At 45.3% G+C, this 26,452-nt stretch overlaps 1 protein-coding gene across 1 annotated transcript in view; it reads left to right on the top strand.

The window, feature by feature from the left end:
• The window catches only part of APH1A (aph-1A gamma-secretase subunit), a 103,634-nt gene that overhangs the window by 40,570 nt on the left and 36,612 nt on the right, over nt 1-26,452 (top strand). The window contains exons 2-5 of the mRNA XM_086947606.1: nt 1,004-1,174; nt 10,161-10,234; nt 13,369-13,491; nt 14,289-14,416. Coding sequence (XP_086803732.1) covers nt 1,004-1,174; nt 10,161-10,234; nt 13,369-13,491; nt 14,289-14,416 — 496 coding nt within the window. The remainder of the gene's footprint in view (nt 1-1,003; nt 1,175-10,160; nt 10,235-13,368; nt 13,492-14,288; nt 14,417-26,452) is intronic.

The following is a 26,452-nucleotide window of genomic DNA, read 5'->3' as shown; positions in this document are numbered from 1 at the left end:
GGAATGGACAAGTGGGCAGCTGGGTGGGTGAATGAAGAGATTGGCAAGCGCATGCGTAGATAGATGAGCGGGTGGATCAGTGGCTGGGTGTTCAGATGGGTTAGATGAGTGGTTGAATTTGCTATTGTAAATGACAATGCCATTTATGTTAAAAAAAAACATAAATAAAAATGTCAAGAGCAATGCCAATAGCTCTAACTTTAACAAAGGCAAAACCATGGCATTGTAAATGCTTGTTATGTTGGTCTCATCAATGTGGTCCGCCATTTTTCTTCATTAGTCTGTTCCTTTGTCATTCATGTGTGTGTGTGTGTGTGTGTGTGTGTGTATGTATGTATGTATGTATGTATGTATGTATGTATGTATGTGTGTGTGTGTTTGTGTGTGTGTATATGCATGTGTATTTATATATATCTCAGTATATCATTATATGATACTGTAGCCTTGTAGCCTGCCATAGCGGGCTATACCGGTCACTAAAGGACCGCTCCGGCGGGGGCCTGTAACAAGGAGCGTGATTTTATTGCTGGCATAGCCCAGCTTGGGAGGGCTATAAGGCTATTAAAACATTCCGCCACTAGTGAGCAGAATGTTCTAACAAAACAAAGGCCTTGCGGAGGGAGCCCGAGGGGATTGATATCCACTCTGGCTCCGTGAGCCCTTTGTTCACAGCAACAGCTGTGAATGACAACATTGGAATTCTACTGGCCACTAGAAACCCGGAGCACTCCATTGTTTTCAATGGAGCTCCCAGCATTCTAGTGTTCTGATATGTCTTAAAGGTCCTACCTGGCGATGCTTGGCTGTCTTCAAATGCCCATTGGGATACCAAGCATATATGAATGATCAAACTTGCTTTGGGTCGGGAATGGTTTGATATTTTTGGAGTTGGTTAACTACGGATCATTGGTAGCTCAGAAGGGCTTTTATCTTTGTAACTGATGAAACCGATTTATTTGAATAGCAGGCGTTTAATACAGATCTCTTCTTTTCTTTTTGAAAGGTCTTTTTTTTGGCTCGTGTCAGTGCTGCTGTCTTCCATGATCTGGTTTGTGTGTGTCCAGATCAGCAACCGAGAAAACGCCAACCTCCAGTACGGATTGCTGATCTTCGGGGCTGCCCTGTCAGTCGTTTTGCAGGAGATATTTCGATACGGTTATTACAGACTGCTGAAGTAAGAAAACCAACTGCTAAATAAATCGTATTGGGCGAAAGTTATATTTAGTTCACAGGTCATGCTAAATTTGGTGGATGCAAAAACCCACAGTCTGCAAGATGCATGCATTATAAATGGCCAGTTATTCTTATACTGCCTACTTTTGGTTTTTGGCATCAGTCATTCTGAATTTGGGCAAACCGAGGTAAGGCATGTGGAGGTTGCAAGTTGTTCAGAATCCCTCTATGTAGTCCACTAAAACCAGCAAGGACTACAACTTGTTAAATAATTTTCATTAAAAGAATGTACACAGAGCTGAAACAGTACATTGCTCAGAGGATAATTAGCAGGAAATACTACAACTTGAATGCTCTGGCTCTGTAGCCGACACCACCACTGCTTTCTGATATTCTGATCAAGAGCTACTACCAGCAGGTGATTTTAGGCTGTCCATACCAAGTATTTAAGTACAAATATAATCACATTGCCACCATTATCACCACATCTTTGTTTCACAGTCGCGATGCAGACGATTGGAGGAATTTCACTGCTGAAATGGTTTATTGTTACTATGCTTGCGTAATTTTCTGCCTTCTTTAAGATCAACTCGTGTGCCCATTTTGGTACTTGTGGTTTTTGAAAGTAACATGATCTTAAATGCATTTGTTGTCTTTCGCATCATGTGTCTGATATCCATGTTTTCTAGTGAGTGCTCTCTCTGTCCTGGTGCTGATATCTAATATCGCTGATGCATTTTTGCCCTTTAAGATCCGGAATAGACACACAATGCCTTCATTCACCTTGTTCTAAGAATAGAATAGGTAAACGTTATGTTCACTGCATAGTTTAGGTATAATTCAAGAGCCATAGAGAATGGATTCAAGGAGTAGTGTGTTACAGGTGTCGTTTGTCCACACACTGGAAGAGAAATGCTAGATGTTTCTTATGATTTTAATTGTTCGATTTACCATGCACTTACTAGCACTTCGTTCCACTTATGTGGCCCACAATTATCCAGTAATTACTTTTTGCCAATAAACTGCTGTTGGATCCTTTTCACTCCTATCCTAATTTCCTTCCCTTCAATGGCGTTTCATTTTGAGCTCTATGTAGGAAAACTATAACGATATTGCTGATAAATTGAATTAAACTTATGGTTCAATTTCCATTTCATATGCAATTTCTCATTATATTCCTTTCTCTTTTCACTTTATTGCGCTCTGGCAAACATCTGTTTCCTCAAGCTGGGTAATCCCTGCCCTTTGTATTGCAGTGCAGTCTCCAAGAGCAGGGTCTTGTGTTGACATACGTTGTAACATTGACTGACCGGTGGCACGTTGCAATTGCTTTTTAGTTTGTTGAGACTGTAGAATGTCCCCTTTTAACGGGCACTCACTCACCCTAAATCTCCATTTTAATAGAATGATTCCTGATGCCTTAGCTTACAATGTTCTCCTTTGCGTACACCTTTTTGTTTTTAAGGTCATGCTTGAAAAACTTACTTCACTAAATCAAATCACCCTTGGTGGTTTGCATGTAAATAAATTTAAGCCTCATTTGCCTGCTTAAAAGTGTAACAATTTTACAAACAAGAGGGAAAAGGCTTCATATTTCAGATGATGGTTCAAGGGTAATGACTGTATAGCTACCATGTTATGTAACCTTGTTTCCTAATCTCCCGGTTCTGGTTCAGAAAGGGTTTATAGGTGTGTTTTGTGTGGGTGCAGCAGCCTTTGCTTTATATCAGCCACTCATTTAAAGAGCGGCTATGACTTAGAAGTTGTTACTGCTTTTGTGTAAACTTTTATGCCTCACAATATCTTAGTATGTGCGGGCCGGTAACGAAATGTCAAATTTCTTAGTTTTCTTGTGTGAAAGATTTCAGTTCTATTAAGGTCACTGTTGGGGGGATTATTCTTTAAACTTTCTCTGATAGGCATTGGCAGCCTTAAATTGAACATATATAAAGTTAAGGTGTCAGCAGATCACTATGTCTGTGATGCAGCCCGTTTTCCTTTATGAAAACGCAAGAAATTAACCAAAGAAAAAGATTCACAAACATATAGTGTATGCAGTGGTACATGCACCCACTGCCAACTCATAAAAATGTTGATGTCCACATTTAGAAAGGAAAGGGTGTCCCCAAGGGGAAGGTGTCCCTTTGCGAACAGATTACTACTATCTTTCAGTAGTCGGTAAAACAGTAATGTCTTGAGACCAGATTTCGGTTGCAAAGTCCCATTCTGAATCGCTAGTCCTGGATGTGAAAAAGAAATAAAGGGATGCCTGTGTGACTTGGTGTACTTTTCTGCGCTACTGTTGAGGGCCTTGATGAAGAAAATTGCTAGTATTGCACCATCGTCCATGAGCACCTTCACTGACATGTGCTTTGCCCGGGGCCATGAACGCATCAACAAACTTTTCATAACCTTTTCACAAATGGGTTTCCAAACAAAAGACAATCCACTGCTGGTCCCACTTCACATGAGGCTAGGTTGTCAATCATGTGTTTGGGTGACATTCGGTATGGCTGTCACTCTTTCTTCACACGTCGCAAGGGAGACATCAACCATAGGCGGTTCCTGAGCTCTTTATAAATTGCTTTTTGCGGCCCTCCAGAATAAATTTATATATTAACCAAAAAGCCTTCAAGCTTTAGAAACGCACACCACAAGGAAATGTTCTTCCGAACCTTTTATTTGCAACAAACCGCTGACATGCCTGATTGATGAATGTCCCTGACACGTTTCGATGCCCCCGGCATCTTAATCATAGGGTAGGTGAGTTCAGAAACAGAGGATGGACTGCCGCTTCTTTGTATTGGAGAAGCGTGGCCCAGTGGTTAGAGGCGGCAGACCCGGAAGCTGAGATCGGCCGTGGACCAGGGTTCGATTCACCGCCTCGGCGGGTCTCGGGCTCAAAATTCCACGGAGTCGACAATTCTCGCTCCGGTGCCTACTCGACTCACGGGGTCACACTCTGCGACTCTGGGCAATAGCTTGCTTAATCTCCACGACGGCCCCTCGCGGCGGGATGCCTGGCTTTCACCTTGTGGACACCCGGCCCGGGTATCTCACAGGGGAATACCAGGACGGGTTCCCTAAGCAAGCGCCTTGAGACCCCTGGGTTAAAGTGTTGCGCTATATAAATCGAAACACATTTACATTTACATTTACATATTCTAGCATGCACCCTCCAGTGTAGAGCATGCTGGTTGCCTAGTCGCGAGGACTTATAAGTCGGGGAGAAAGGACACCTTCGTGTTTGCAATTAAAGGAGTGAAAACCTACCTGCTGTGTGTGCGTGTTCTTAAAGCAGGGGAACTCTTTGGAAACAAATACACACAACGCTTCCGGCCGTGGAGAGCTGCACTGCCTGCTGAATCAACGCGGGACCGTGGGTCAAGATACTGTGCCTGACCATCACGGACACAGCAGGGCATAAGAATTGAGAAGGCGTCATGGCCCCACCGAGGCCCACTGGAGGGCGACATTGGTCCTTTCATCATCGTGAGTCCTCACGAACCCACTGGAGGGTATTAATTGTAAATTCCACTACAAGTACCGGCATGCAACAAGGACGTGAGTCCAATTAGAAAGGCACACCGGGGGCCCATTAAGGAAAGGAGCATGCAGGGTTAAAGGTTGTGGACAGATTCAGCGTGAGACCACGTATGCCCATTGTAAGAAACGGGGGTTACCCAATTCTCCAAAGGGGTAGCATGGCATCAAGCGGGCAGGCCAAACTTCGAGGACATGTGAAGCATTCACGCAGTACCCACAGTTAACACATCAGGTACACCACAAAAGAGGCAGGACACCAGTTTGAGTTGGAAAAAGATATGTAGTTTAGTAGTGTTTCCAACCTGCAAGGCAAAAGATTGCAAAACAGTAGTGTCACAACAGGACGCCAATTGGCGCCAAAGCCAAGTGAATAAAGTGGGGAATTATTTACATAGGAAGTAGTCCATAAGTCCATGCTGAAAGGAAAAAGGGTAGTTAAATGAACACTAGACCTGGGGCCAATCTGGCGGGGCCAACTCAGGCTCTCTTCCTTAGGGGGTGGCTGTAATTTCAAAATCCCACATTAGCGCACATACATCTCATGCGTTATAACGCCAATCCCCACCCCTGTAAGGGAAGAACAACAGAGCATCACAGCACATACTAGACAGGAGCACCTGTAAGAAATCAGTACGGCAGGCTCATTAACAAGGGGCATAAACAGGGGCCTGGAATAACCCGTCAGGCCAGCCTAGGGGCACACCTGCAATAAATGGGCACGAAAGCATACCAACACCCATCATGTGTAAAACAACAGTATACCTGGACCTCAATAACCTTAGTGTAGGCATAACATTAGCATATTCTCATTAGCAGGGTAATCAGCCTACAATTCAAACTAGGCACGGAAGCGCACCACACCTTGACAGGTAACATGGAAACACTGCGTTACCATAGGGCAACCAGCATCCTAATTAGAAATAAACATGGCCAATAACCATTGCAGGACTCGGGGATAAACGAGCCATTAACAAACAGGCTGAGTTACCCAGCCCTTCACTCCGCAGTGCCTAACACCTAGCCAGGGGTTAACTTGTCCCTGTACCAGTCCAGGGGGGGGGGGGCCTCAGTAATGTCCCGGCCCAGTTTAGAGGCTTAAAAGGGGACCAATAGGGCCAACGAGGCTCTGACACAGTTTCCAGGGGCGAGCACCGACCCTGTGCCCCGACTACCACCCAGTTTAATCAAGGCCCCACTCACCGGGATTCCTGCGAGTGCTGGGGGCTCCTCCTCCGTAGCTCCAGATGTTCTGGGGCAGGGCTCTCCCGACTTCTAGAGGCCCTACAACGACGTCAGCCAGCAGCCCGGGCCCTTCTTCTTCACTGGGGCCAGGGGTTTCAGGACGGCTGATGGAGGGTTTAACTCCAACTCTTGGACCCTCACTAGGGACAGGGGAGGAGCTGGCACCGTCCCTGTGCCTCGTCGCTCCCTCTCCCTCTTCAGCTGCTCCTCCACGTGATACGTGGGCGGGGTAGGCACCAACGCTGTGCCTAAGCAGTCCCTGCCCGTCTCTCTCTCCACACGTGGGGCTCTCCTTCTCCTGGGAGCCCCACCGACGCTCTCCGCGGCCTCCTCCCTCTTCACCCGGGCAAGCGCGGATCTCCACAGCGGAGGGGCCAGGCACCGAAAGTGTGCCTCGCGGCCCCCTCCCTTCAGTCTCCTCAGACCGGCACGGCGCTAGGGCTCTCTTCCATGGAGGGGGGGGGGGGCAGGCACCGACAGTGTGCCTCGATGCCCCCTCCTCTCCCACGACAACCGGTGATTCACCTGGGTTCCCCCCTTTCCTCACGGGGACCCAGGGCTTCAGGAAGCTCCTCTTCCCGGGCTGCCGGACGGCAACCAATCCCTGCGCGGCCTTCAGGGGACACGGCCGCGCAGGCCAATCCGCTCGCGGCGGGGGCGGGCCGATGACGCGGTCAGGCCCCCGTCACGTGAAGCGGGAGACGGCGACCTCAGGGCCTAGCGCGGCCCTCTTTCCACCTCGGCGGCCCCCTCCTGACACCGGGGGTCGCTGCAACGATGCGCCACCCAGCGGGGGAAGGTCTCCTCACAGCGCCGGGTTGCGGCGGTGATTTTTCGGTGCTCCAAAGCAGCGCGAGGCCACAATAAGGGGTAGGCTCCCTTTTCTTTAAATATTTAATTATATGGCGGGCAGCGCGCTGAAACGAGGGTAGGCTCCTCCAGCGTGATTTTCCTCAGGAGAATGGCGCTATTCACAGCGCACTGCTCCTCCTTCCGCCCACATCACTTGAAGGGCCAGCAGCATTCCGGGGGCCACACCAGCCCCAGTGCTATTTAGTCACTTGCTCCTTGCGCCCACGCAGCAGTTCTGGGGCAGAATAGCGCTCCCAAATTATAGCGCTTCCCAGGCAGTACAGTTTAGGTCAGGGCAGCAACAGTCTTGGAATTTACAGCGCTTAGGTAGGCAAACCAGGGCTTCCAAGTAGGCTCCTCACAGCCCTGTGCATCCAAAGGGGGCCACAGCTTCCCCAGGGGCGGCCAATCCCACAGCTATTCCTCAGGTGCACACTCCTCACCTCCTGGGCGCTTCTTCAAACAGCGCTGGCGTGGTACCCGGTCCATTAGCGTCCGTGACCTGGATAGGGGCCCTCCCTTGTTTAGGGGCCCATGGAGACAGCAGAGGGGGGGGGGGTTTATAGGGGTGCAGGGCCCAGCTCACAGGACCATGTGGCGGTAACACCTCACAGCAGGTCCCCTCTCTTCCTTGTCCCAGCGCTGACTGACTTTCTGGTGGCACTTCTCCCTTCTTATACCCTCCTCCCTCACAGAGCCAGCACCTTCCGGAATGTTGGGGAAAACTGGTTCACACTGGCTCAAGGTTGAGCACCCTGGGTGCCAGGCTTCCCTCCAAAAGCTAGGGATGGCTGGGAATTAATAACTAGACCGCCAACCTAACGCAGTCAGGTGGCAAAACCCAGGGCCATGGCATCCATTTTAAAAACACGGTACATTTCAGTCAGATGCATTTTTAACATGGGGGAATATTTTTGGCACACCATCTAACCACATTTAATTTTACAACAGGGCAACTCTTACCACACATGGTCCTTATATGTTTAATACCATGGGGGAGACATTAAAATTAGGGGGGCAAAAAGCGAAAAATTTGGGAGGAAAAGGCCAAGTCCAACACCCATGAAGGAGTAGGATACTCTGAAACGCGTTGGCATGAGGAGTTATAAGTCGGGGAGAAATTACACATTTGTGTTTGCTATTAAAGGAGTGAAAACCTACATGCTGTGTGTGCGCGTTCTTAAAGCAGGGGAACTCTTTGGAAACATATATATTGTACTCTGCTGGTGCTTTAGTGTAGAGGGGGTTTGGTGTGATATTCTAGGATGAAAAGAATTGAACCTGTCCTACAATACCAGTGTTAGAGCGAGACCTGCAGGTCTGCTGAGATCCCCTGTCAATAATGCTAGCTTACTAATCGTGCGGCTTAGCTACCAGAGTCATTACATTCAACCTGTCCAGACTCCGCAGAAGAAACTTCCTTTTCTTCAGGTGAGACTGTTTTATGTTGTAACCCATTGCCCTGTTTAGTTCTTGATGGTGCTCTTCTGTGTGCTTCTAAGTTCTGTCCAGAAAGGCTTGCTTGCCTTTCTTGAACACATCCACATCTGTAGTCCTATCAGACGTGCATTTGTCTTCAGTGATAGGAGGCTGTCCTACCATTAAGGTTTTTTTAATTGCGTTCATAGTTTTCAGGCCAATTTACCTGCTAGATGATCAGGGTTTCCATCTGGGCTGTGTAATGATTTCAAATGGTTCCTGCACCTTCCCAGTGTAGCCAAGATCGCCTGCACCAACAGCTCTGTAACTATCAACAAGAATGTAGCTGGTTAGCTGCTAATCATAGAGTTCTCTTGTACAAGATTACTTTTATCTCTGGCTGTCATAACCAGAATTAGTTCTGTGGTTAACCAGAATTAGAACATTGGAATGTTGAGAGCTCAATTGAAGACAATTGAGTAGCTCAGAGCTTATAATGGCTGGTATAAGACCAGAGCTGCGACATTCCAATTTTTGTCTTCATATTTCTTCCTTTTTAATTTAGAACCTTCTACCCTTCGTAGGTGGAATGTTCGAATAGCCCTAAAGACCTTCTGCCTTGGGCTATACTGGTTGTTAAGCGCCCTCTTCCTCGTTATAGGCCCGAGCCGCAACTAGGGTCCAGGGCCTTTAACAACTAGTTTAGCCCTTGGCAGTGGGCTATAAAAACACACACCAAAGGAACTTGTGGCAGTGAAGCAAATTGTCTCAGAAACATGAGATAGAGCCTCCACAGTGATGGCCTATAACGAGGGAAAGGGCCTTTAACAACAGGTGCAGCCCGAGGCGGAAGGGATATAAAGCTAGTAGACCATTCCACCCATTAAGGGTAGGATGTTCTAAATTGAAAAGGGAGAAACAGAAAGAAGAACATTGGAAAGTTGAAGCAGACGGCTTATCACGCCCATTATAAGTCTGGAGCCACTCAAATGTCTTTGATGGCGTCAACATAGCAATGTTCTAATTAGTAATAATAAATTACATTCATATTGATCTTGGGATGCCTTTCACACATGCCGCAGGGCAGGGTCTCAGCTGCAAAGAGGAGGATGAGAAGATGGCAACAGACGCCCCAGAAAAAAATGACTGCTACTGGAAATGGAAATTACCTCTACTGGTGGCCAGCTGCCACTTTCTGCATCTGCAGGCTGGCTTTTCTTTAGCCCGCCAATGTAAGAAACTACTGGGAAATATGAACACTGTGACTTTCCTGTGTAGTTCAACGTGCGGATCCAAAAATGGTGTACTCCAGAGCGAGCTAGTGCTCTACTGTTACATTTTACCGGAATTGTATACGCATGAGGGCTCAAACCCGCAGATGAGGAGATGGGAACGGTAGCAGTGACCTGGAACAAAACTCCTTCACTCGAAAAGCACTCTAAAGAGCTTTCAACATACACACTCAACTTTTGGCATGAAGACTTTGGGCTGAGTAGACCTACTTGAACTGCAGTTGTGCCGGCAGATGCACAACTGTACCAGGTTAAATAGCACAAAAACTACTGGAAAGGCATTCATGGCATCAATAAACATTAGGGCAGATACACAATCTTCTCTGCAGTGGGTTTTAACATAGACATACAAAGGTAGCAGGATCAAAAGAAACTTATCTGAGGTTGCTGAGCAGCCAAAAAAAGTTGTATTAGTCTGCAAAGTGATAGCTTATAGCTGTTCTAAGCCACCATTGGTCACTATACTTATGTCATTTGTTGTTTTGTGTCTTAAAGAATGGGTGTTTTGTAAATTCTTGCCAATAACCAATTTAATATCTGGAGATCTAAAAATGTAATTGCTTTGTCACAAAAGTAAAAAAAAAAAAAAAAGGTAAACCATTTGAATATAATGGATTTTTCGTATTTACCTACTAGAAAAGCAGATGAAGGTTTGGCTACCATCAGCGAAGATGGAAGGTCTCCAATCTCCATTCAGCAGATGGCCTATGGTGAGTGAGTAAACCAACAGTAGTGATCATATGCATAAGGAGAGGATGCCTTTACGGCTATGCTGAATAGAGCCCACGGGAACAAACATTACCAGGACTCGTGTGTGTTTTTAAAGTTTAGAACAGAAACACCTGTACTCAGTCACGGACGATACCTCAGCATATAGGAGATAACTCACAAAATCTTCGGAGTTTATCAGTATAGGAAAACTGACTCTTTATGACAGTGGAAAGTGAATTACCCCTGCCTTTACATTATTCCATGATGGCACTGAGCGTGTGACGCCAGAGATTGTTTGATGAGCACGCCGTGCCCATACATTATTGACCGTCATCTACCCAGGAGCTACTCAGGAGCTCCACTTGGAATCAGGTCAAGTGTTCATATATTGGATTCCTTTGGAACCATATTGACTAGACTACACACAGTCTATCTTATTCTGTCCTGAAGAAGACCCGCGTTTGATGCTTCTATGTAGCACAGATACACAGGGGTCGAAACGTTGATGCATGATTAGAAGCTTTACATTCCATTTTGACTAGTAAAAATGATTATGAATAATTCTAGGTAATTTTGATAACCACACGTTCTTTCTCTGTGCCTGAATGTTAATGTCGTGTATGCATGTGTCCAAAGGACTTGTGATTTACGAAAACTGTACATTTTATTTCACTTTTTCCCAATATTTGCACAAGATAATTATGTGTGTATGGCCTGTTTTTTATGGTAATCCAAAATCAGCAGTGGATGTGAAAATAAAGTTGTTCTTCTCCCGAATTCTGGCAAAATATAATTCCGGTGCTGCATTACAAGAGTGCTGCTGCTAAAGACACTACCCACGGTGGCCAAGTTCTGATCTGTTCCTTAATGTGTCTTGTCAATGCAAAAGAAAATCATTTTGGTTAAAGTGGGCTTCCTTTAATACCCCAGAATAGGTTTTCACTGTAAAATATGTGCAGTGAAAATATGCACATTATAACCCGTCAAGATTAGACATACAAACCCGGCTTAATGCTGACTTTAATGCTGTCCTGTTCGTTCATAAGCTGTGACTGATATTCCAGGTTCACTTTGTCGGCCCTTCTCAAGGAGGCTTCCTCACCCAAGTAAAGCGACTACACCGAATGCCTCTGACTCTGGTAACATACAACATTCTCTATGCACCAGTCGCTCAATGTCCACTATTTAGCCCTGATGAAGTTCAATCTTCGAACGAAACGCGTTGGCTGATGTGTGTTTTATCAGCCGCACAAATTGTTACAAATAAAGATTGATGCAACGAAGACACTGATCAAGCTTCCTTATTTAAGCAATATTGTCTTGGGAGTGCACCGCTCCATTGTCTTTACAAAACCAGCTTAATGCAGACTCTATCATTAGTAAATGGAATAGATTCTATTAGTCCTGTCTCCATGTACCAACCTGGCTCCAAGTGTGACTCATGATGTTTCCAGACCTGTTGCATTTTGCACCCTCTACTTTTCAGCATTGCTGCGTCAGAGGCTTTTTAGCTGGAATTTTTTAGGCAAATAGATCACAGTGCTTTATTATCCGAATCTATTAAAGGTGACTCTGTCGGAGCAAATCCCGCATTAAGACAACTGGAAGCAGTCTTGGAGAGAAACATTGTGTTAGCAAGTCTGTCTTCTATTAACCTGGAGGCCAAGGAACAACCAGTAGTATATTCTAGATGACCCTTGGATAGCTATCACTTTAGCAAGGTGTGAGACATACAGGATCATCCATGCACTAAATTCCATAGGAATGGCTGATTTTGCAATCGCACTGTATCAAACTGTCTCATCACATGCGTTCTTCAGTTACCCAAAAACGTTTGGACGATCCGAGCAATCAGCTACTACATTGACGTGAATGATGCCTTAATTCCTTCCTGCTATTTGCAGTCTCCAGAACAGCAAAGGGTAGTTGAGCTATAAGCATATCTAGCATAGCCAGATAGCTGGTAGTCTGCACAAAATATACCGAGAAGTAAGTCAAAAGACCAATATCGAGTGACCGTGTACTCTGAGATGGAAGCAAGTTTTTGCAGCAGGTCCAGAATGCTCTTCTTAGAAATTTGTACAGGAGCCAGCCAACTGAAACAGACTACACGTTTGTTGTTGCTGCTTAGCTGTGGATGCAAGTGCTAGAGCTAGTCCTGAAAAAAGTCTAATAACCGGGACAAGCTCATTATCTGACTGCCACATAATAATTGCCTCATGCTCTATTAACAAAATTGCGAGTCTATTAATGATCCACTGCTTGAGGAAAATTGGGTTACTTTTTTTTTTCTTTACACTTTTCAGTTTTTTTAATATAATACAATGTCTACAAAGCCAGTGCCACATTCATGCAGTATATACATTTCAATAGCAGAACATTCAGCCTGTAAATGTGTAGGGGGTTGATGGGCTAGACTGCCATAGTGGAGGCGACATGGTCACCCTGGGTTGTTTCTGGCGTCTAACGAACGCACCTAATGTCGTTCTTCACGTTGATCATAGTCCACCATTAGCATTATTGTTATTTTCGCCTTTAACTGCCCAGACTTTCCTGAGAGATGAGCTTCGTTCTTGGTTAGGTCTGCAAAGTCGGATCAGGTTTTACATAAAGTAGAGTTACTATGATTACACAGCAAGTAAAAAGAATTAGTCCTGAACGTGGAAAATGGCCTTAATGCATCACTCTGAAAAGTGCTAATGCATGTATATTCCATGTGTTTATTGAGGATTCTGAATTAATGGAATATTCAAACAAGCATCCTTTTACTGTACTTACAGGTTAGTTATTTAAATTAACTTCCCCTAGTAATGAATAGATTTTTAGTTAACTAGCTCATTCAGTCATGCAACACTCCATTTAGCCACTCTGCTGTATCCAGGCCGCACTACGTTTTCACAGTGAAGCATGCTGATGGCTTTGTGGCAGAATATGGGGCAGGAAAAAGACAACACTCAAGCGATAGCACAATCTTTTTTTAAAAGACTTTAGTGACCATGTTGAGCCCTTACCCTTAGCTCAAGGCTCGCCAAAGAACCAAGGGCGCTCTTTTGTTTATAGCCGTTCACGTTCTTATAATTATTTTTGATTGCTTGTTCATGAAGTATCCTTCATCTTTACTTTTATTTTCCAGTGTCTGGTCTTGCTTTTGGGATCATCAGTGGAGTCTTTTCCGTCATAAACATACTTGCAGACTCAATCGGGCCGGGGATCGTGGGTATACATGGGGATTCACCTTACTACTTTATCACTTCAGGTAAGTCAATAGTTCCCATCTACTCTTTGCTAAGTGAGGCTGCTATTTCATATTAAATACGGGTGTTCAATATCTGGAAACATTGGAGGCCAACCCCCAACAAATACAATCCATGATTGATCTGTCAAATAAAAGAGAACAATGTCATGCCTCAGCTGGTCCACATCTATATCTTTGATACAAATTGAAACAACTAAAAGAAACAGTGAAAGGTGTCATGGTTTAATCTATTGAGTTTGTACTCAATATATTGTCGTTTATAATTCAAAATCAGCTATTCTTTTCTTTAAATTTGGTTTCCTCAGTCTGCAGCATTTATTGATGATGAGCTCTTCTAAAGGGGACTATTACCCTGACTCTAGTTCGAGTTGAATATTAAAGGTGCCCTTTTCAAGTTCATTGCATTGTCTCTCCTGAGGTTCACCTGGTGGTCAGGGGTTCCTTTTGAAGTGAAACTGAATATACCAAATACAGCTTCACCTCCAAGATCAGCAGGTAGCTCAAGAAAGTGGAATGAAATTATTCAGCTTCTTTTTAATTTCTCGCCTTCCTCTGAATATATAGCATAAAAGGGGACTAGTGAAATGCACATAGGAATGACCATTCTGTATACTTTTAACGCACGCTTGCTTAGCCTCCTGACAATTAAGCAGCAGCTTTGCCTTCCTCTCATAACCTTTTGGTATATGGGATCTTTACATATATTCCAAAAGCAGAAACTGAAACTTTATTCTGCTATGAATCTTCTGGTTTTATTTGTGATAGTAACCTGTGTCCTACACTTTTTCTCTTTCCAGCATTCCTGACGATGGCAGTCGTGTTCCTCCACACTTTCTGGGGTGTGGTATTTTTTGATGCCTGTGAGAAGCGGCGCCTCTGGCCACTTGGGGTGGTTCTCGCTAGTCACCTGATCATGTCTGGTTTGGTAAGTGTCGATGGAAGACAGACTAGAGACTAATCGATTATGGGTTGGGTGAAACAACTTGTGACTTAGAGGTTGAGGGCGTGGGTCAAATGGTGTATAAATTGTGCTACATTCTTTTATCCCACTGTCCCCCCCACCCACCCCCCCATACCCTGCTGCCCATCACTTATTCAGGTCCATAGCTAGAAAAATAAATGTTTGCTGCTTTCAAAATGGGGCTTCATACCTTAGTTTTTGCATAAATTGGTATTCTAAATAGGTACTGAGTATGCAGGACAGCAATTTTGATTACCTCTATATTAGAACTTGCAGTTAAACAGGACTCCACAAACTGTTTTATTGCAGGGTTCTTTGCCAGGACTTGCACCCAGTGTCCATCTTCAACACCTTTTACATGTGGAATGTATGCACACCTCGAGGACTCGGCAGCATAACTCTAACACAGTTGTACCTTTCAAATGTCAGAAACGACACTACAAATGTAGAAACCAAAAACCTTTTTGTATGAAATTCAAAGTTTTGAGCAAACAGTCTTGGTCACGATGAATCTGACAACTTACCATGGGCAGTTCAACATTCATTACCACAAGTCATTTATTTGGTTTTACTCTTCTACTGAGACAAATATGACAGTAGAGTACTATTATAATTGATACAAGTTTACACGAGAGTTGAGCTGTTACTGCCACATAGCCACAGACTCGTATATTGCAGATGTTCTTTTTCAAATAGTTATCGAAAACTCAGCTGCACTTGTAAAGGGCAGAGTAACCGAGACCTGGATAGACCTAATGAGAATCAGGAGCCACTAGAAAGGGCAGCTTTTTCTTCCTCCCCAGCCATGTATCCAAGTTGACAGGGAAGAACACAGAGAAACCCGGGCAAAACAATGGAGTAAAACCTTCCCCCAACTTCGTGCTCTCATGAGATGACTACTGTAACTGGGGATGATATGTTTGAAAGCTTACAAATCCACTTTAGATGCAGAACAGAGAGGCCTTCTGACAATTATTCTTTAAGCCCCAGTACCCAAGTCCTATTACTCCAGTGTCAGTCATTCATTTATTCACTCGCTGTGAAACTGCATTTAGAGTATTTACCAAACATAAAAGTTAAGAGAGTGCTGCAGTTTTGAAAGCAGAAAAGGAATTTTTGATCGAAAAGTCTAATGCTTGGTACTGAGTCAAAAACTGTTGAATATTCTGAAATTCCAAAATTGCTGAAGACCAGCTCCTTTTATCTAAGTGCCGTTAATTAAAGTAGTTTATCCTGCTGCACCCTGCCATAGAATTTCCCTTAACTTTCCATACGATCCTCAGTATAAGCCTTCTGTGAGCAAAAACTGTTGAATATGAACAATAGTTACTTACCTGTAAACAGGTGGTTCTCCAGTATTGGTGTCTTTCATAGATTCACATGCCTGAATCATTCCCCGTCGTCGGAGTGGGAGTCCCACAGTATATATAAAAGCAATAAAATGCCATAATACATATAGCACATATCAGAAATACCTAACCAGGAAGTAAAGTAGCACCAGCTACAGTAGAAAAAACCTTCACAATCGTGACTATCCTAGTCATTATGTCTTAGTCCAAACTGCAGCCAATCAGGCGACAGCACCCACCAGAATGTTCTCCCCAGAGGCTCAGGCTCTCAGATTTTCTCGTACAGGAGTGAAACCCCATAATGCCTGAGTGAGCCTCTGGGGGGAAGCGGGCGGGTTGCATGTGAATCTATGAAATACACCAATACTGGAGAACCACCTGTTTACAGGTAAGTAACTATTGTTCTTCTCCAGTATTAGGGGTGTCTTTCATAGATTCACATGCCTGAATCAGAATAGTAAGCAGTACTCCTAGCATAACGCTCGTAGACGTCAGAGTATCAAATATATATATATATATATATATATATATATAATATATCTCCACCACGGGTTTTCAGCAAGGCACTCAGCACTTGGAGCAGTCTGTAGTCACGCTACCACAAGAAAACAGCAGACCCAATTATTCCGTGAGTTGTTCGTTTTATTCAGCAACACGGCAGCATAACGTTTCCGCCTCTCACAGGCCTTGATCACATGGTGTTACACAAGGGTATGGCCGAATATAAAGTGCAAAAGTGCTCATTGGTAACCAATCAAAACAGAGTAAAGTGCTGTAGTGCAATAGACATGGTAAAAATACTCCGTGTCATATGTAATGACATAAAATAAAGAAAATACCATTTAGTTCATTATAAACGTGAAGGTCAGTTCGCCAATAGCGGGATAAATCCCAATAAAGACCCATTGATCCAGTGTATATTATTCCATAAACACATGAATTTGAACAATGTCCGGATAAATCCGTGAAGGGTATTTGTGTCAATAGAATCACCAACCAAAATGCCAATATAGTAAACCATAATCCAATCATACACCACGCATTTAACCGATGTTGTCTACTTATATTGTATACTAGAGCATTTGGATAAATCCTATTTGGTTTGTGAAAACTCATATTCGTTATACATGTATTGCTATGTGGCGCAATTCCATATTATTGAAATACTATTATACACAAGAAACATTATCAAACATTTTCTTTTGGTCTTGTAAAAAGGCGAACATAACCCAACGAAGCACTACATTGGTTGCATTACCAAAATATACAAATGAAGTGCAAAGTGAATTGTGATTAAAATCCGAAGACAGACCTTTCCAACTGATTATAAATCTGACCATGATGTAAAATTGATTATAATCAGATCTGTCTAACAGAAAGATAGGATCACTGGGTATGTTATTTGGACAAACGAGCAAGGATTAGGTAAAAAAGAACCCCATGGCCAAGCTGGAAATACATTACATAACCATAATATGAGGTCCTTTAAAATTGGCCTAACGTCTCGCCCTGATGGAACATGCTTAAATGGAGAAACCACTGATTGATCTATAGACAGGTATAAAAGTCCTCTGATGCATTCAGGCCATTTGGGGACTTGCTATCCAGCATGAGGATGTATCTCGTTTCTAATTTTCTCAATGCTGCTTCTCTGTTGCCACCCCTCCTCATAGGTGAAATAGAGTCTATCACATAGTACTTCAGGAGCTCACTGTTGCTGTTGTGTTTCTCCCTGAAGTGCCTGGCCACCGGGTAAACTGGGTCGTTAGTCTTTATGGCCCGTAGGTGTTGTAAGACCCTTTTATGTACCTGTAACTTGGAACTGCCCACGTACCGTAGGCCACACGGGCATTCCAAAACATATACAGAAAATTCACTTTTACAAGTGAGTTTCTTCCTGATCTTACATGGGGATTCTGAGAAGGGAATGGTATACTCTGTCTTGTTCACACCCTGAATGCAGGCCTTACATGAGGCACACTTCCTGAAGCCTCTACTGCCCGCCAACCAGTCCTGCCTAGTGATAAGTTCAGGGCTGGATTTTACCAATGCGTCCTGCAATGAAAAGGCTTTTCTATAAGTTATTGCCGGTTTTGCGGGCAACTTATTGCCTATAATTGGATCACATTTGACCAGGCCCCAATACTTATTGATAATTTTGCGTAAGGCACCATGCTGGTTGCTAAAAGACCAAATAAGTCTCACAGGCTGTTGTGTTTGGGTCTTGATAGAATTATGCGACCCCCTGTGTTCTAGGGCTTCTTGTCGGGATATGGCATTAGCTTTCCTAATTGCCGCTAACACCACTTTATCATCATAACCCCGAGCCAAGAATCTCTGCCTGCTGGCTTCCTGCGCTATTTGGTTTTGAGCATCAGTGCTGCAGGCCCTCCTAATCCTCAGCATTTCCCCGTAGGGAATGCTGCGGATCAGGTGTGGAGGATGGTGGCTCTGGGCATGCAGCACTGTATTGCCTGCCGTGGGTTTCCTGAACAAAGATGTTTGGATTTCTCCATTGTTGATGTCAATTGCAACATCTAAAAAGGTGGCATGTGTGTGGCTGATGTCAGATGTAAAGGACAAGTTATAGTTATTGACGTTTAACTTCGAGATAAATTCTGTCGCTTGTTCAGTGGTCCCCTTCCAGATCATACAAACATCATCGATGTATCTGTACCACCGAACAATATGATCCCTGCAGATATCAGAGTACTCGCCACTGAGGACCTGTCTCTCCCATATATATACAGTATAAATGAATAACAATAATCATCAACATCTGAATAACGTCTAAAGAGCATAGAGGAGGAGGTGGTGGAAACAGAGGCTCACCTTATTTGAAAAGATTGCGCAGCACTGCTCTTCCAACCGAAGCATCTGCGTCGTCTGCTGAATCTAGACAGTAGTGTCTAGTAAAGGTGTGTCTGCTAGACCATGTCGCAGCTCTGCAGATCTGTCGAAGAGGCACACCAGCAAAAAGGGCAGTGGAAGAGCTAACCGCCCTTGTAGAATGTGCTCTTGGCAAGGCCTGTAAGGGTCTACCGGCCTGCTGATGACAAAGTCCAACTGTAGAGGAGACCCATCTGGCAATGGTCTGTTTTGAAACTGCACAGCCCTGGCACTGCCGGCCATAAGCCACGAACAGTTGGTCTGTCTTGCGGATGGCAGAGGTTCTTGATAGGTAAAACTTAAGACATCTTCTAATATCCAACGAATGCAGTGCTCGTTCAGCCGGAGACTGTGGGGTTGGAAAGAATGTCTTGAGGACAACCGGCTCATTCAGATGAAAATCCAGAGGCACTTTTGGCATGTACGTTGAATTAGTACGTAGTACTACCGAATCCGTGGTGAATTGGATGAATGGTGATCTAGATGTAAATGCCTGAATATCGCTAACCCTTCTAGCAGATGTTAAAGCGAGTAACAATGACACTTTCCATGTTAAAAATTTCAGGTCTACCTTATGGATCGGCTCGAAAGGGTGACGCATGAGCTGAGTTAGTACGACATTCAGATGCCATGTAGGAGGAGGTTTCCGCACAGGCGGAAACATACGAAACAATCCTTTGAAAAATTGTTGTATGATCCGCACGGAAAACAAAGAATTTGATCCATCTTGACGAAATCTAGAAATGGCAGCCAGGAAGACCTTAAGAGTAGAATGCGCCAAACCCAATCTGGCCAAGTGCAAAAAGAAGGGAAGAATTTGCTCGGGTTTGGCATGAATGGGATGAAGACCATTAGACTGGCACCATGCACAGAAACGCCTCCACTTAAATTTGTAGGTCTTGATCGTAGATGGAGCTCTGGCTTTCGCCAGTACCTCCTGGCAATCCTGTGGAATGTTTAAGTGTGCGAATTCCATGTGCTGAGGAGCCAGGCTGGCAATTTCAGCGATTTCGGGTCCGGATGGTACACCCTGCCCTCCTGGGTGGAGAGAAGATCCGGAATGCGAGGAAGTTGGATAGGGTTGCATTCCGAGAGAAGGAGTAGCTCGGTGAACCAGTATTGCCGGGGCCATCGTGGAGCAATCAGTATCAACCGGCATGGCTGCTTCTTCATCTTCTTGAGGACTTTCAGGATCAGAGGTATCGGTGGAAAAGCGTAAGCGAACACTTGATTCCAATTCATCGAAAGGGCATCCCCGCACGAGTCCTTGTGGGGAACCCAACTTGCAAAGTATGGGCATTTCCGATTCTGGTGCATCGCAAACAAGTCCAGATCCGGATGCCCCCATGTCTGAAAGATGTGGTCTAGAGATGGTTGATGTAGTTCCCACTCGTGAGTGCAGCCTGTGGATCTGCTGAGAGAGTCCGCTAACACATTCGCGATTCCCGGGACATGGACCGCTGACAGATGGATATTGTGAGTCAGGGCCCAACTCCAAATCTCTTGTGCCTGTTGTGACAGCCGGGCTGATTTTGTGCCTCCATGCTTGTTTAGATAATGCATGCAGGTGGTGTTGTCTGTCCGAATCAAGACTGTGGCGCCTTCTAGGGTTGCCTGAAAGGACTTCAGGGCTAGAAAGATGGCGTGCAATTCTAGCCTGTTTATGTGCCATCTCATTTGGATCTTGTTCCATTTTCCGCTGACCGTCATGCCTTGGAGGTGTGCACCCCAGCCTGTCATTGAAGCGTCTGTTGTCACTATGAACCTGGGCACTTCCGTGAGGAAAGAGCAGCCCACTTGTATGTTGCAACCTTGACTCCACCATTGAATCGCTTCTCGCATTCGAGGTGTTATTTGTATGATATCCTCGAAGGACCCCGACACCTGTATCCACTGGCGACTGAGCTCCTATTGTAAGGGCCTCATCCGAAGACGACAGTCGGGGGTGAGAAGACTACAGGAAGAAATCATCCCGTTGAAGGACTTGAACATGCGTACTGAAACGCACCTTTTTAACAACAGTGCTGCAGCCAATCGTTGTATCTTTTCCTGTCCTTCCTTTGAGATAAATACTTGGGCGAGCTTGGTGTCCAGTGTCGCTCCCAAGAAAGTCTTTCTCCTTGCTGGGGTTAGGTGCGATTTCTCGAAGTTCACTGAGAAACCCAGGCTTTGCATCAGTGACAGTTTTTTGAATGTGAGTTTTTGCCATGTCGAAAGAACTGGCCTTGATAAGGCAATCGTCCAGATATGGATAAATCTGTATCCACTGTAACCGAAGGTGGGCTGCCACCGGGGCCAGTATCTCCGTGAACACCCTGGGGGCTGAGCGCAGTCCAAATGGAAGAACTTTGAACTGGAAGTCCCTGCCAGCCACTCTGAACCTCAGAAACTTCCGGTGCCTGGGAAAAATTGGAACGTGGAAGTATGCATCCTGAAGGTCGAGTGTTGCCATATACTCTCCTGCCGAAAGAAATTGGAGGATTTCTTGAAGTGTCAGCATCCTGAATGACAGCTTTTTGAGGAATTTGTTGAGGGCACGCAGGTCGAGGATGGGTCGCCATTCCCCCGTCTTTTTGCGAATGAGGAAAAATCTTGAGTAGAAGCCTTTTCCTTTCTGATGATGAGGTACCCTTTCTATTGCTCCCTTCCGAATCATAGTGTTGATCTAGGCAAACAGCTCCTTGAGATGTGCTGGAGGCGGTCCTCTTGGGGGGGAGTTTAGAGGAGTTTGTACGAATTCCAAAATGTGACCTCTGGCTACCACATCCAGAACCCATTTGTCTGTGGTAATTTTGGACCAATTTAAGTAATTTTGGGATATTTTTCCTCCAATTTGGTTCGGTTGGGACAAGGTGGCGGCAGGATGCGTTTCTCACTTCTTATTGTCTCTTCCGCGATAGTTGGATTTTCCTCTAGACTAAGAGAAATTTCCTTTTCTCTGTTCGTAAGTCTGTTGCCGAAATGGCTGGTATCTTTGGTTTCCCTGGGCGGAAGTATAGGAGCGCTGTTGGTTATAGCCTCCTCTATTAGAGAAATTCCCTCTTCCCCTTGCTCCACGAAAGGAAGACTTCCTGTATTGTAAAGTGCCCAGCGAACGTGCTGTCTCAGTATCTTTCTTGATGGCTTCCAGAGCTTCGTCAACATGCTTTCCAAATAAATACTCTCCATCAAATGCCATATCTATAATCCTTGTTTGGACCTCCTGCCGAAAGGATGTTGCCTTCAACCATCCTTGCCTCCTGAGAACCGCTGCACCCGCTAGCTGACGAAACCGTGTGGCAGCAACGTCCACTGCAGCATCAATCATCTCCGATGAGACGCTCTCTCCTTCCTGAAGGATCTTCTTCGCTTCAGCCCGATCTGGCTCGGGGAGTTTGTCCACATACGGCGAGATGTCCGACCACATCTTCCTATCGTATCTCCCTAATATGGCTAGAGAGTTAGCGGCTCTAATAGTTGTAGCTGCAATTGTAGAAACTTTTTTTCCCGATGGAATCTAGACGTCTCCCGTCTTTGTCTGGGGAAACAGAGAACTGAGATGTTGGGTTAGAAGACCTCTTTTGCGCTGCCTGCGCTACCACAGAGTCTGCTTTCGTTTGTCCAATGAAGCACGCTGGAGATGAATTTGGCGCCCTATATTTTTTATCCACTCTCTGGAGCACTGCTGGCAAAGAATTTGGCTTGGACATGATCTTCAGTCCTTCCTTCCATATGAATTCTATGATTGGAATGGTCCAACTCTGTTTTTGTGGCGTAGACTTGAAGTCATACAAGAAGAACAATTGTTACTTACCTGTAAACAGGTGGTTCTCCAGTATTGGTGTCTTTCATAGATTCACATGCTTGAATATTCCCCGTCGTCGAAGTGGGAGTCCCACGGTAAATAAAATAGCAATAATGCTAATAATATATATATATATAAAAATATATAAAATATATAAAGTATTATATAGGTAGCAAAACTGAAAATGTGTACTGAAAACCTTTACAAAGGTTACTACATAGGAATGCATTAGAGAGAAAAAATTCCTTTGTAACATATCAGTGTCATTATGTTAGTCCAAACTGCAGCCAATCAGGCTCAAGCACCCTCTAGGGGAGGATGAGGGGAGGATGGGTGGGTCGCATGTGAATCTATGAAAGACACCAATACTGGAGAACCACCTGTTTACAGGTAAGTAACAATTGTTCTTCTCCAGTATTAGGGGTGTCTTTCATAGATTCACATGCTTGAATAGAATAGATAGCAGTAACCTCCTGGAGATGAGATTGCATTATTTCCAAACAATAGAAGAACAATATATATATAGCATAAAAGCAAAGCAATCTCAAGAATGGAGGAGGGAAAGAGGCTCACCTTATTTGAAAGGATGACGAAGCACTGCTTGCCCCACTGCGGTGTCCGCCTCGTTGACAGCATCCAAACAATAATGTCTGGTAAAGGTGTGCCTGCTGGACCATGTCGCAGCACGACAAATCTGGCGTAGAGGCACTCCGGCAAACAATGCGATGGACGACGCCATCGCTCTCGTAGAATGTGCTCTCACTGGAGTAGGTAAAGGCCTGCCAGCCTGCTGATGGCAAAACGATATGGCTGATGAGAGCCATCGTGTTATAGTCTGTTTAGTCACTGAGTGTCCTTTGCGCAGTAGTCCATATGCTAGGAACAGCTGATTGGATTTACGAAAAGGGGCTGTCCTAGAAATGTAGAATTTCAGACACCGTTTGATGTCTAAGGAATGTAGTCGTTGTTCCGCAGGGGATTTAGGATCCGGGAAAAAAGTCTTTAAGAAAACTGGCTCGTTCAAATGGAAGTCAGAAGGCACTTTAGGAAGAAAAGAAGGATTGGTACGAAGAGACACTCCATCAGGTTTGAACTGCAAATATGGAGGTTTGATGGTGAAAGCGTGTAAGTCACTGACTCGACGAGACGAAGTTAAGGCTAAAAGCAAAGCCACTTTCCAGGTCAGAAATTTGAGATTTGAACGATGAATTGGCTCAAATGGAGGTTTCATAAGTTGTGATAACACCACGTTGAGGTGCCAAGCTGGAGGAGGGCGCCTCAACGGAGGGAACTTCCTGAAAAGTCCTTTAAAGAATTGTCTGATGATTCTGGATGAACAGAGAGACGTAGAGCCGTCATGACGGTAGCGTGAGATGGCCGCCAAAAAGACTCTCAATGTGGCATGTGAAAGACCAGACTGAGCAAGACTTAAGAAGAACGGTAACAGTTGTTCAGGAGTAGAACTGATAGGATGTACGTTGGATGCTGCGCACCAATGACAGAAGCGCTTCCACTTTAGCCTATAGGTTTTTATTGTTGATGGAGCTCTAGCCGACGCTAGAATTTCTCTACAATCCTGAGGTATACTTAAAGAGGCAAACTCCATGAATTCAGGTTCCAAGCCCATAATTGAAGCGTTGACGGATCTGGATGACACACTTGTCCGTCGTCCATGGTTAGAAGATCCGGACGTGGATGGAGGCGAATTGGTTTGCATTGGGACATCAGAAGGAGTTCTGAAAACCACGCCTGTCTGGGCCAACGTGGGGCGATTAAGATCAAGCGGCAAGGTTGCCTGCGCATCTTCCATAACGTCCTTGGTACCAGTGGGAGTGGTGGAAACGCATATGCAAATAGGCCGGTCCAATCCATGAGTAGGGCATTGCCGCTGGACTCCGGATGTGGATGCCAACTGGCAAAAGCCTGGCATTTTCGATTCACTGGCGTTGCAAATAGGTCGATCTTGGGATGACCCCATTGGAGGAACACGAGGTCCAGAGTCGGCTGGTGTAACTCCCATTCGTGAGTGGATGACGCAGACCTGCTTAGGGAGTCTGCTAGTATGTTTGACGCTCCCGGCAAATGGACCGCTGTCAAGGAAATGTGGTGACGAATTGCCCATTCCCAAATTTTCTGGGCAAGACAAGACAGGGGCTGAGATTTCGTGCCTCCCTGCTTGTTCATGTAGTGCATGCTGGTGCTGTTGTCCGTTTGAACCAGCACCGATTCTCCGTGCACCACCGGTAAGAAGGCCTTCAGCGCTAGGAAGATCGCCAGCAATTCCAGCCTGTTGATATGCCAGGTTTTCTGAGTCGCCGTCCACTTTCCTTTGATGGAGAGATCCAGGAGATGGGCTCCCCATCCGTCCATGGACGCATCCGTTGTCAATGTCAGATCTGGAGTCTGGATAAGGAAAGAGACCCCTTGGTCCAGATTGGTCCGTCGCTCCCACCAGAGCAGACTGTCCCTCATGCCAGCTGTGACTGTCACCTGGTCGTTGAACGACCCCGACACCTGTCGCCATTGTAGGTCCAATTCCTCCTGAATTGGACGGGTACGCAACCTGCAATTCGGGATCAGTGCGATACAAGATGACGCCATCCCCAGAAATGATTTCAACATTCGCACTGAAACTGACTTTCTTGTTCTGATGGTAGAGACCAGATGAATGATCTTCAATCTCCGTTCGGGAGAGATGAACGCTTTTGACACGTCCGTGTCTATAACAGCTCCGAGGAATGTCCTGCTTCGTTGAGGAGTGAAATGTGACTTCTTTACATTGATGGTCAACCCTAGGGAATTGAAGAGGGTGAGACACAAGCGTGTGTCGTGATGCAACTGACTTGCGGATTGGGATTTCAACAGGCAATCGTCCAAGTAAGGAAAGATCTGGACCCCTTGAAGACGCAAGTAAGCCATAACCGGAGCCAGAACCTTCGTGAACACACGGGGAGCTGATCTGAGGCCAAACGGCAGGACCTTGAATTGATAGTGGTTGCGTCCCACTTTGAACCGCAAGTACTTTCGATGTTGAGGAATGATTGGTACATGAAAATAGGCGTCTTGCAGGTCTATTGTAGTCAAAAAATCGCCGCTGCAGAGAAACCGCAAGACTTCTGACAATGTTAGCATGCGGAAGGACTGCTGTTTCAGGAAGAGGTTGAGGTACCTCAAATCCATAATGGGACGCCACTCCCCCGTCTTTTTTAGAATGAGGAAGAACCTCGAATAGAAGCCTTTCTCCCGCTGTGATAGAGGAACCACTTCGACTGCTCCCTTTGTTAGTAATATTTGAACTTGATGTTGTAGTTCTTCGAGATGGGGAGGTGGCGGACCCGAAGGCGGAGATGGAGGAGGAAACTCTGTGAATTCCAAGGCGTGACCCTTGCGCACAATGTCCAACACCCATTGGTCCGATGTTATTTGAGACCACTGGGAGTAGAACTGCGAGATTCGACCTCCAACATCCTGTTGAGCTGGCAAGTCATTGTCGTTTGCTGGTGTTGTTGGCCCCTCTATAATTGGACTTCCCTCTATAGGGTCTGGATTGTTGTTGGCGAGCAGATTGAGGGTTCGAGTACCGTTGGTTTCCTTGACTGTACTGGCGGTACTGAGACTGTCCTCCTCTGTTAAAGTTGGACGAGGTGCCCCGCCCCCGTGCAGCACGAAAGGGCTGTTTCTTAAATTGTAATGACCCAAGCGACTTCGCTGTGTCGGTATCCTTTTTTATGGCTTCCAAAGAAGCATCAATTTGGGAACCGAATAAAGATTCACCATCATACGGCATGTCTATAATCAGTGACTGGACCTCTTGCCTGAAAGAAGTAGACTTTAACCATCCCTGGCGTCGGAGCGCCGCCGCACTGGCCAGGATACGGAATGCAGTGTTCGCCACATCTACTGCACAGTCTATAATCTCCTCCGAAGCCCTTTGACCATCTTGAAGGACCTGGAGCGCTTCCACTTTCGATGACTCAG

Source organism: Lissotriton vulgaris, chromosome 12 (assembly GCF_964263255.1).
Source record: "Lissotriton vulgaris chromosome 12, aLisVul1.2, whole genome shotgun sequence".
NCBI classification, from domain to species: Eukaryota; Metazoa; Chordata; class Amphibia; order Caudata; family Salamandridae; genus Lissotriton; species Lissotriton vulgaris.
The sequence above is the reverse complement of the archived record's forward strand: the minus strand, read 5'-3'. Positions and strand labels throughout refer to the sequence as shown.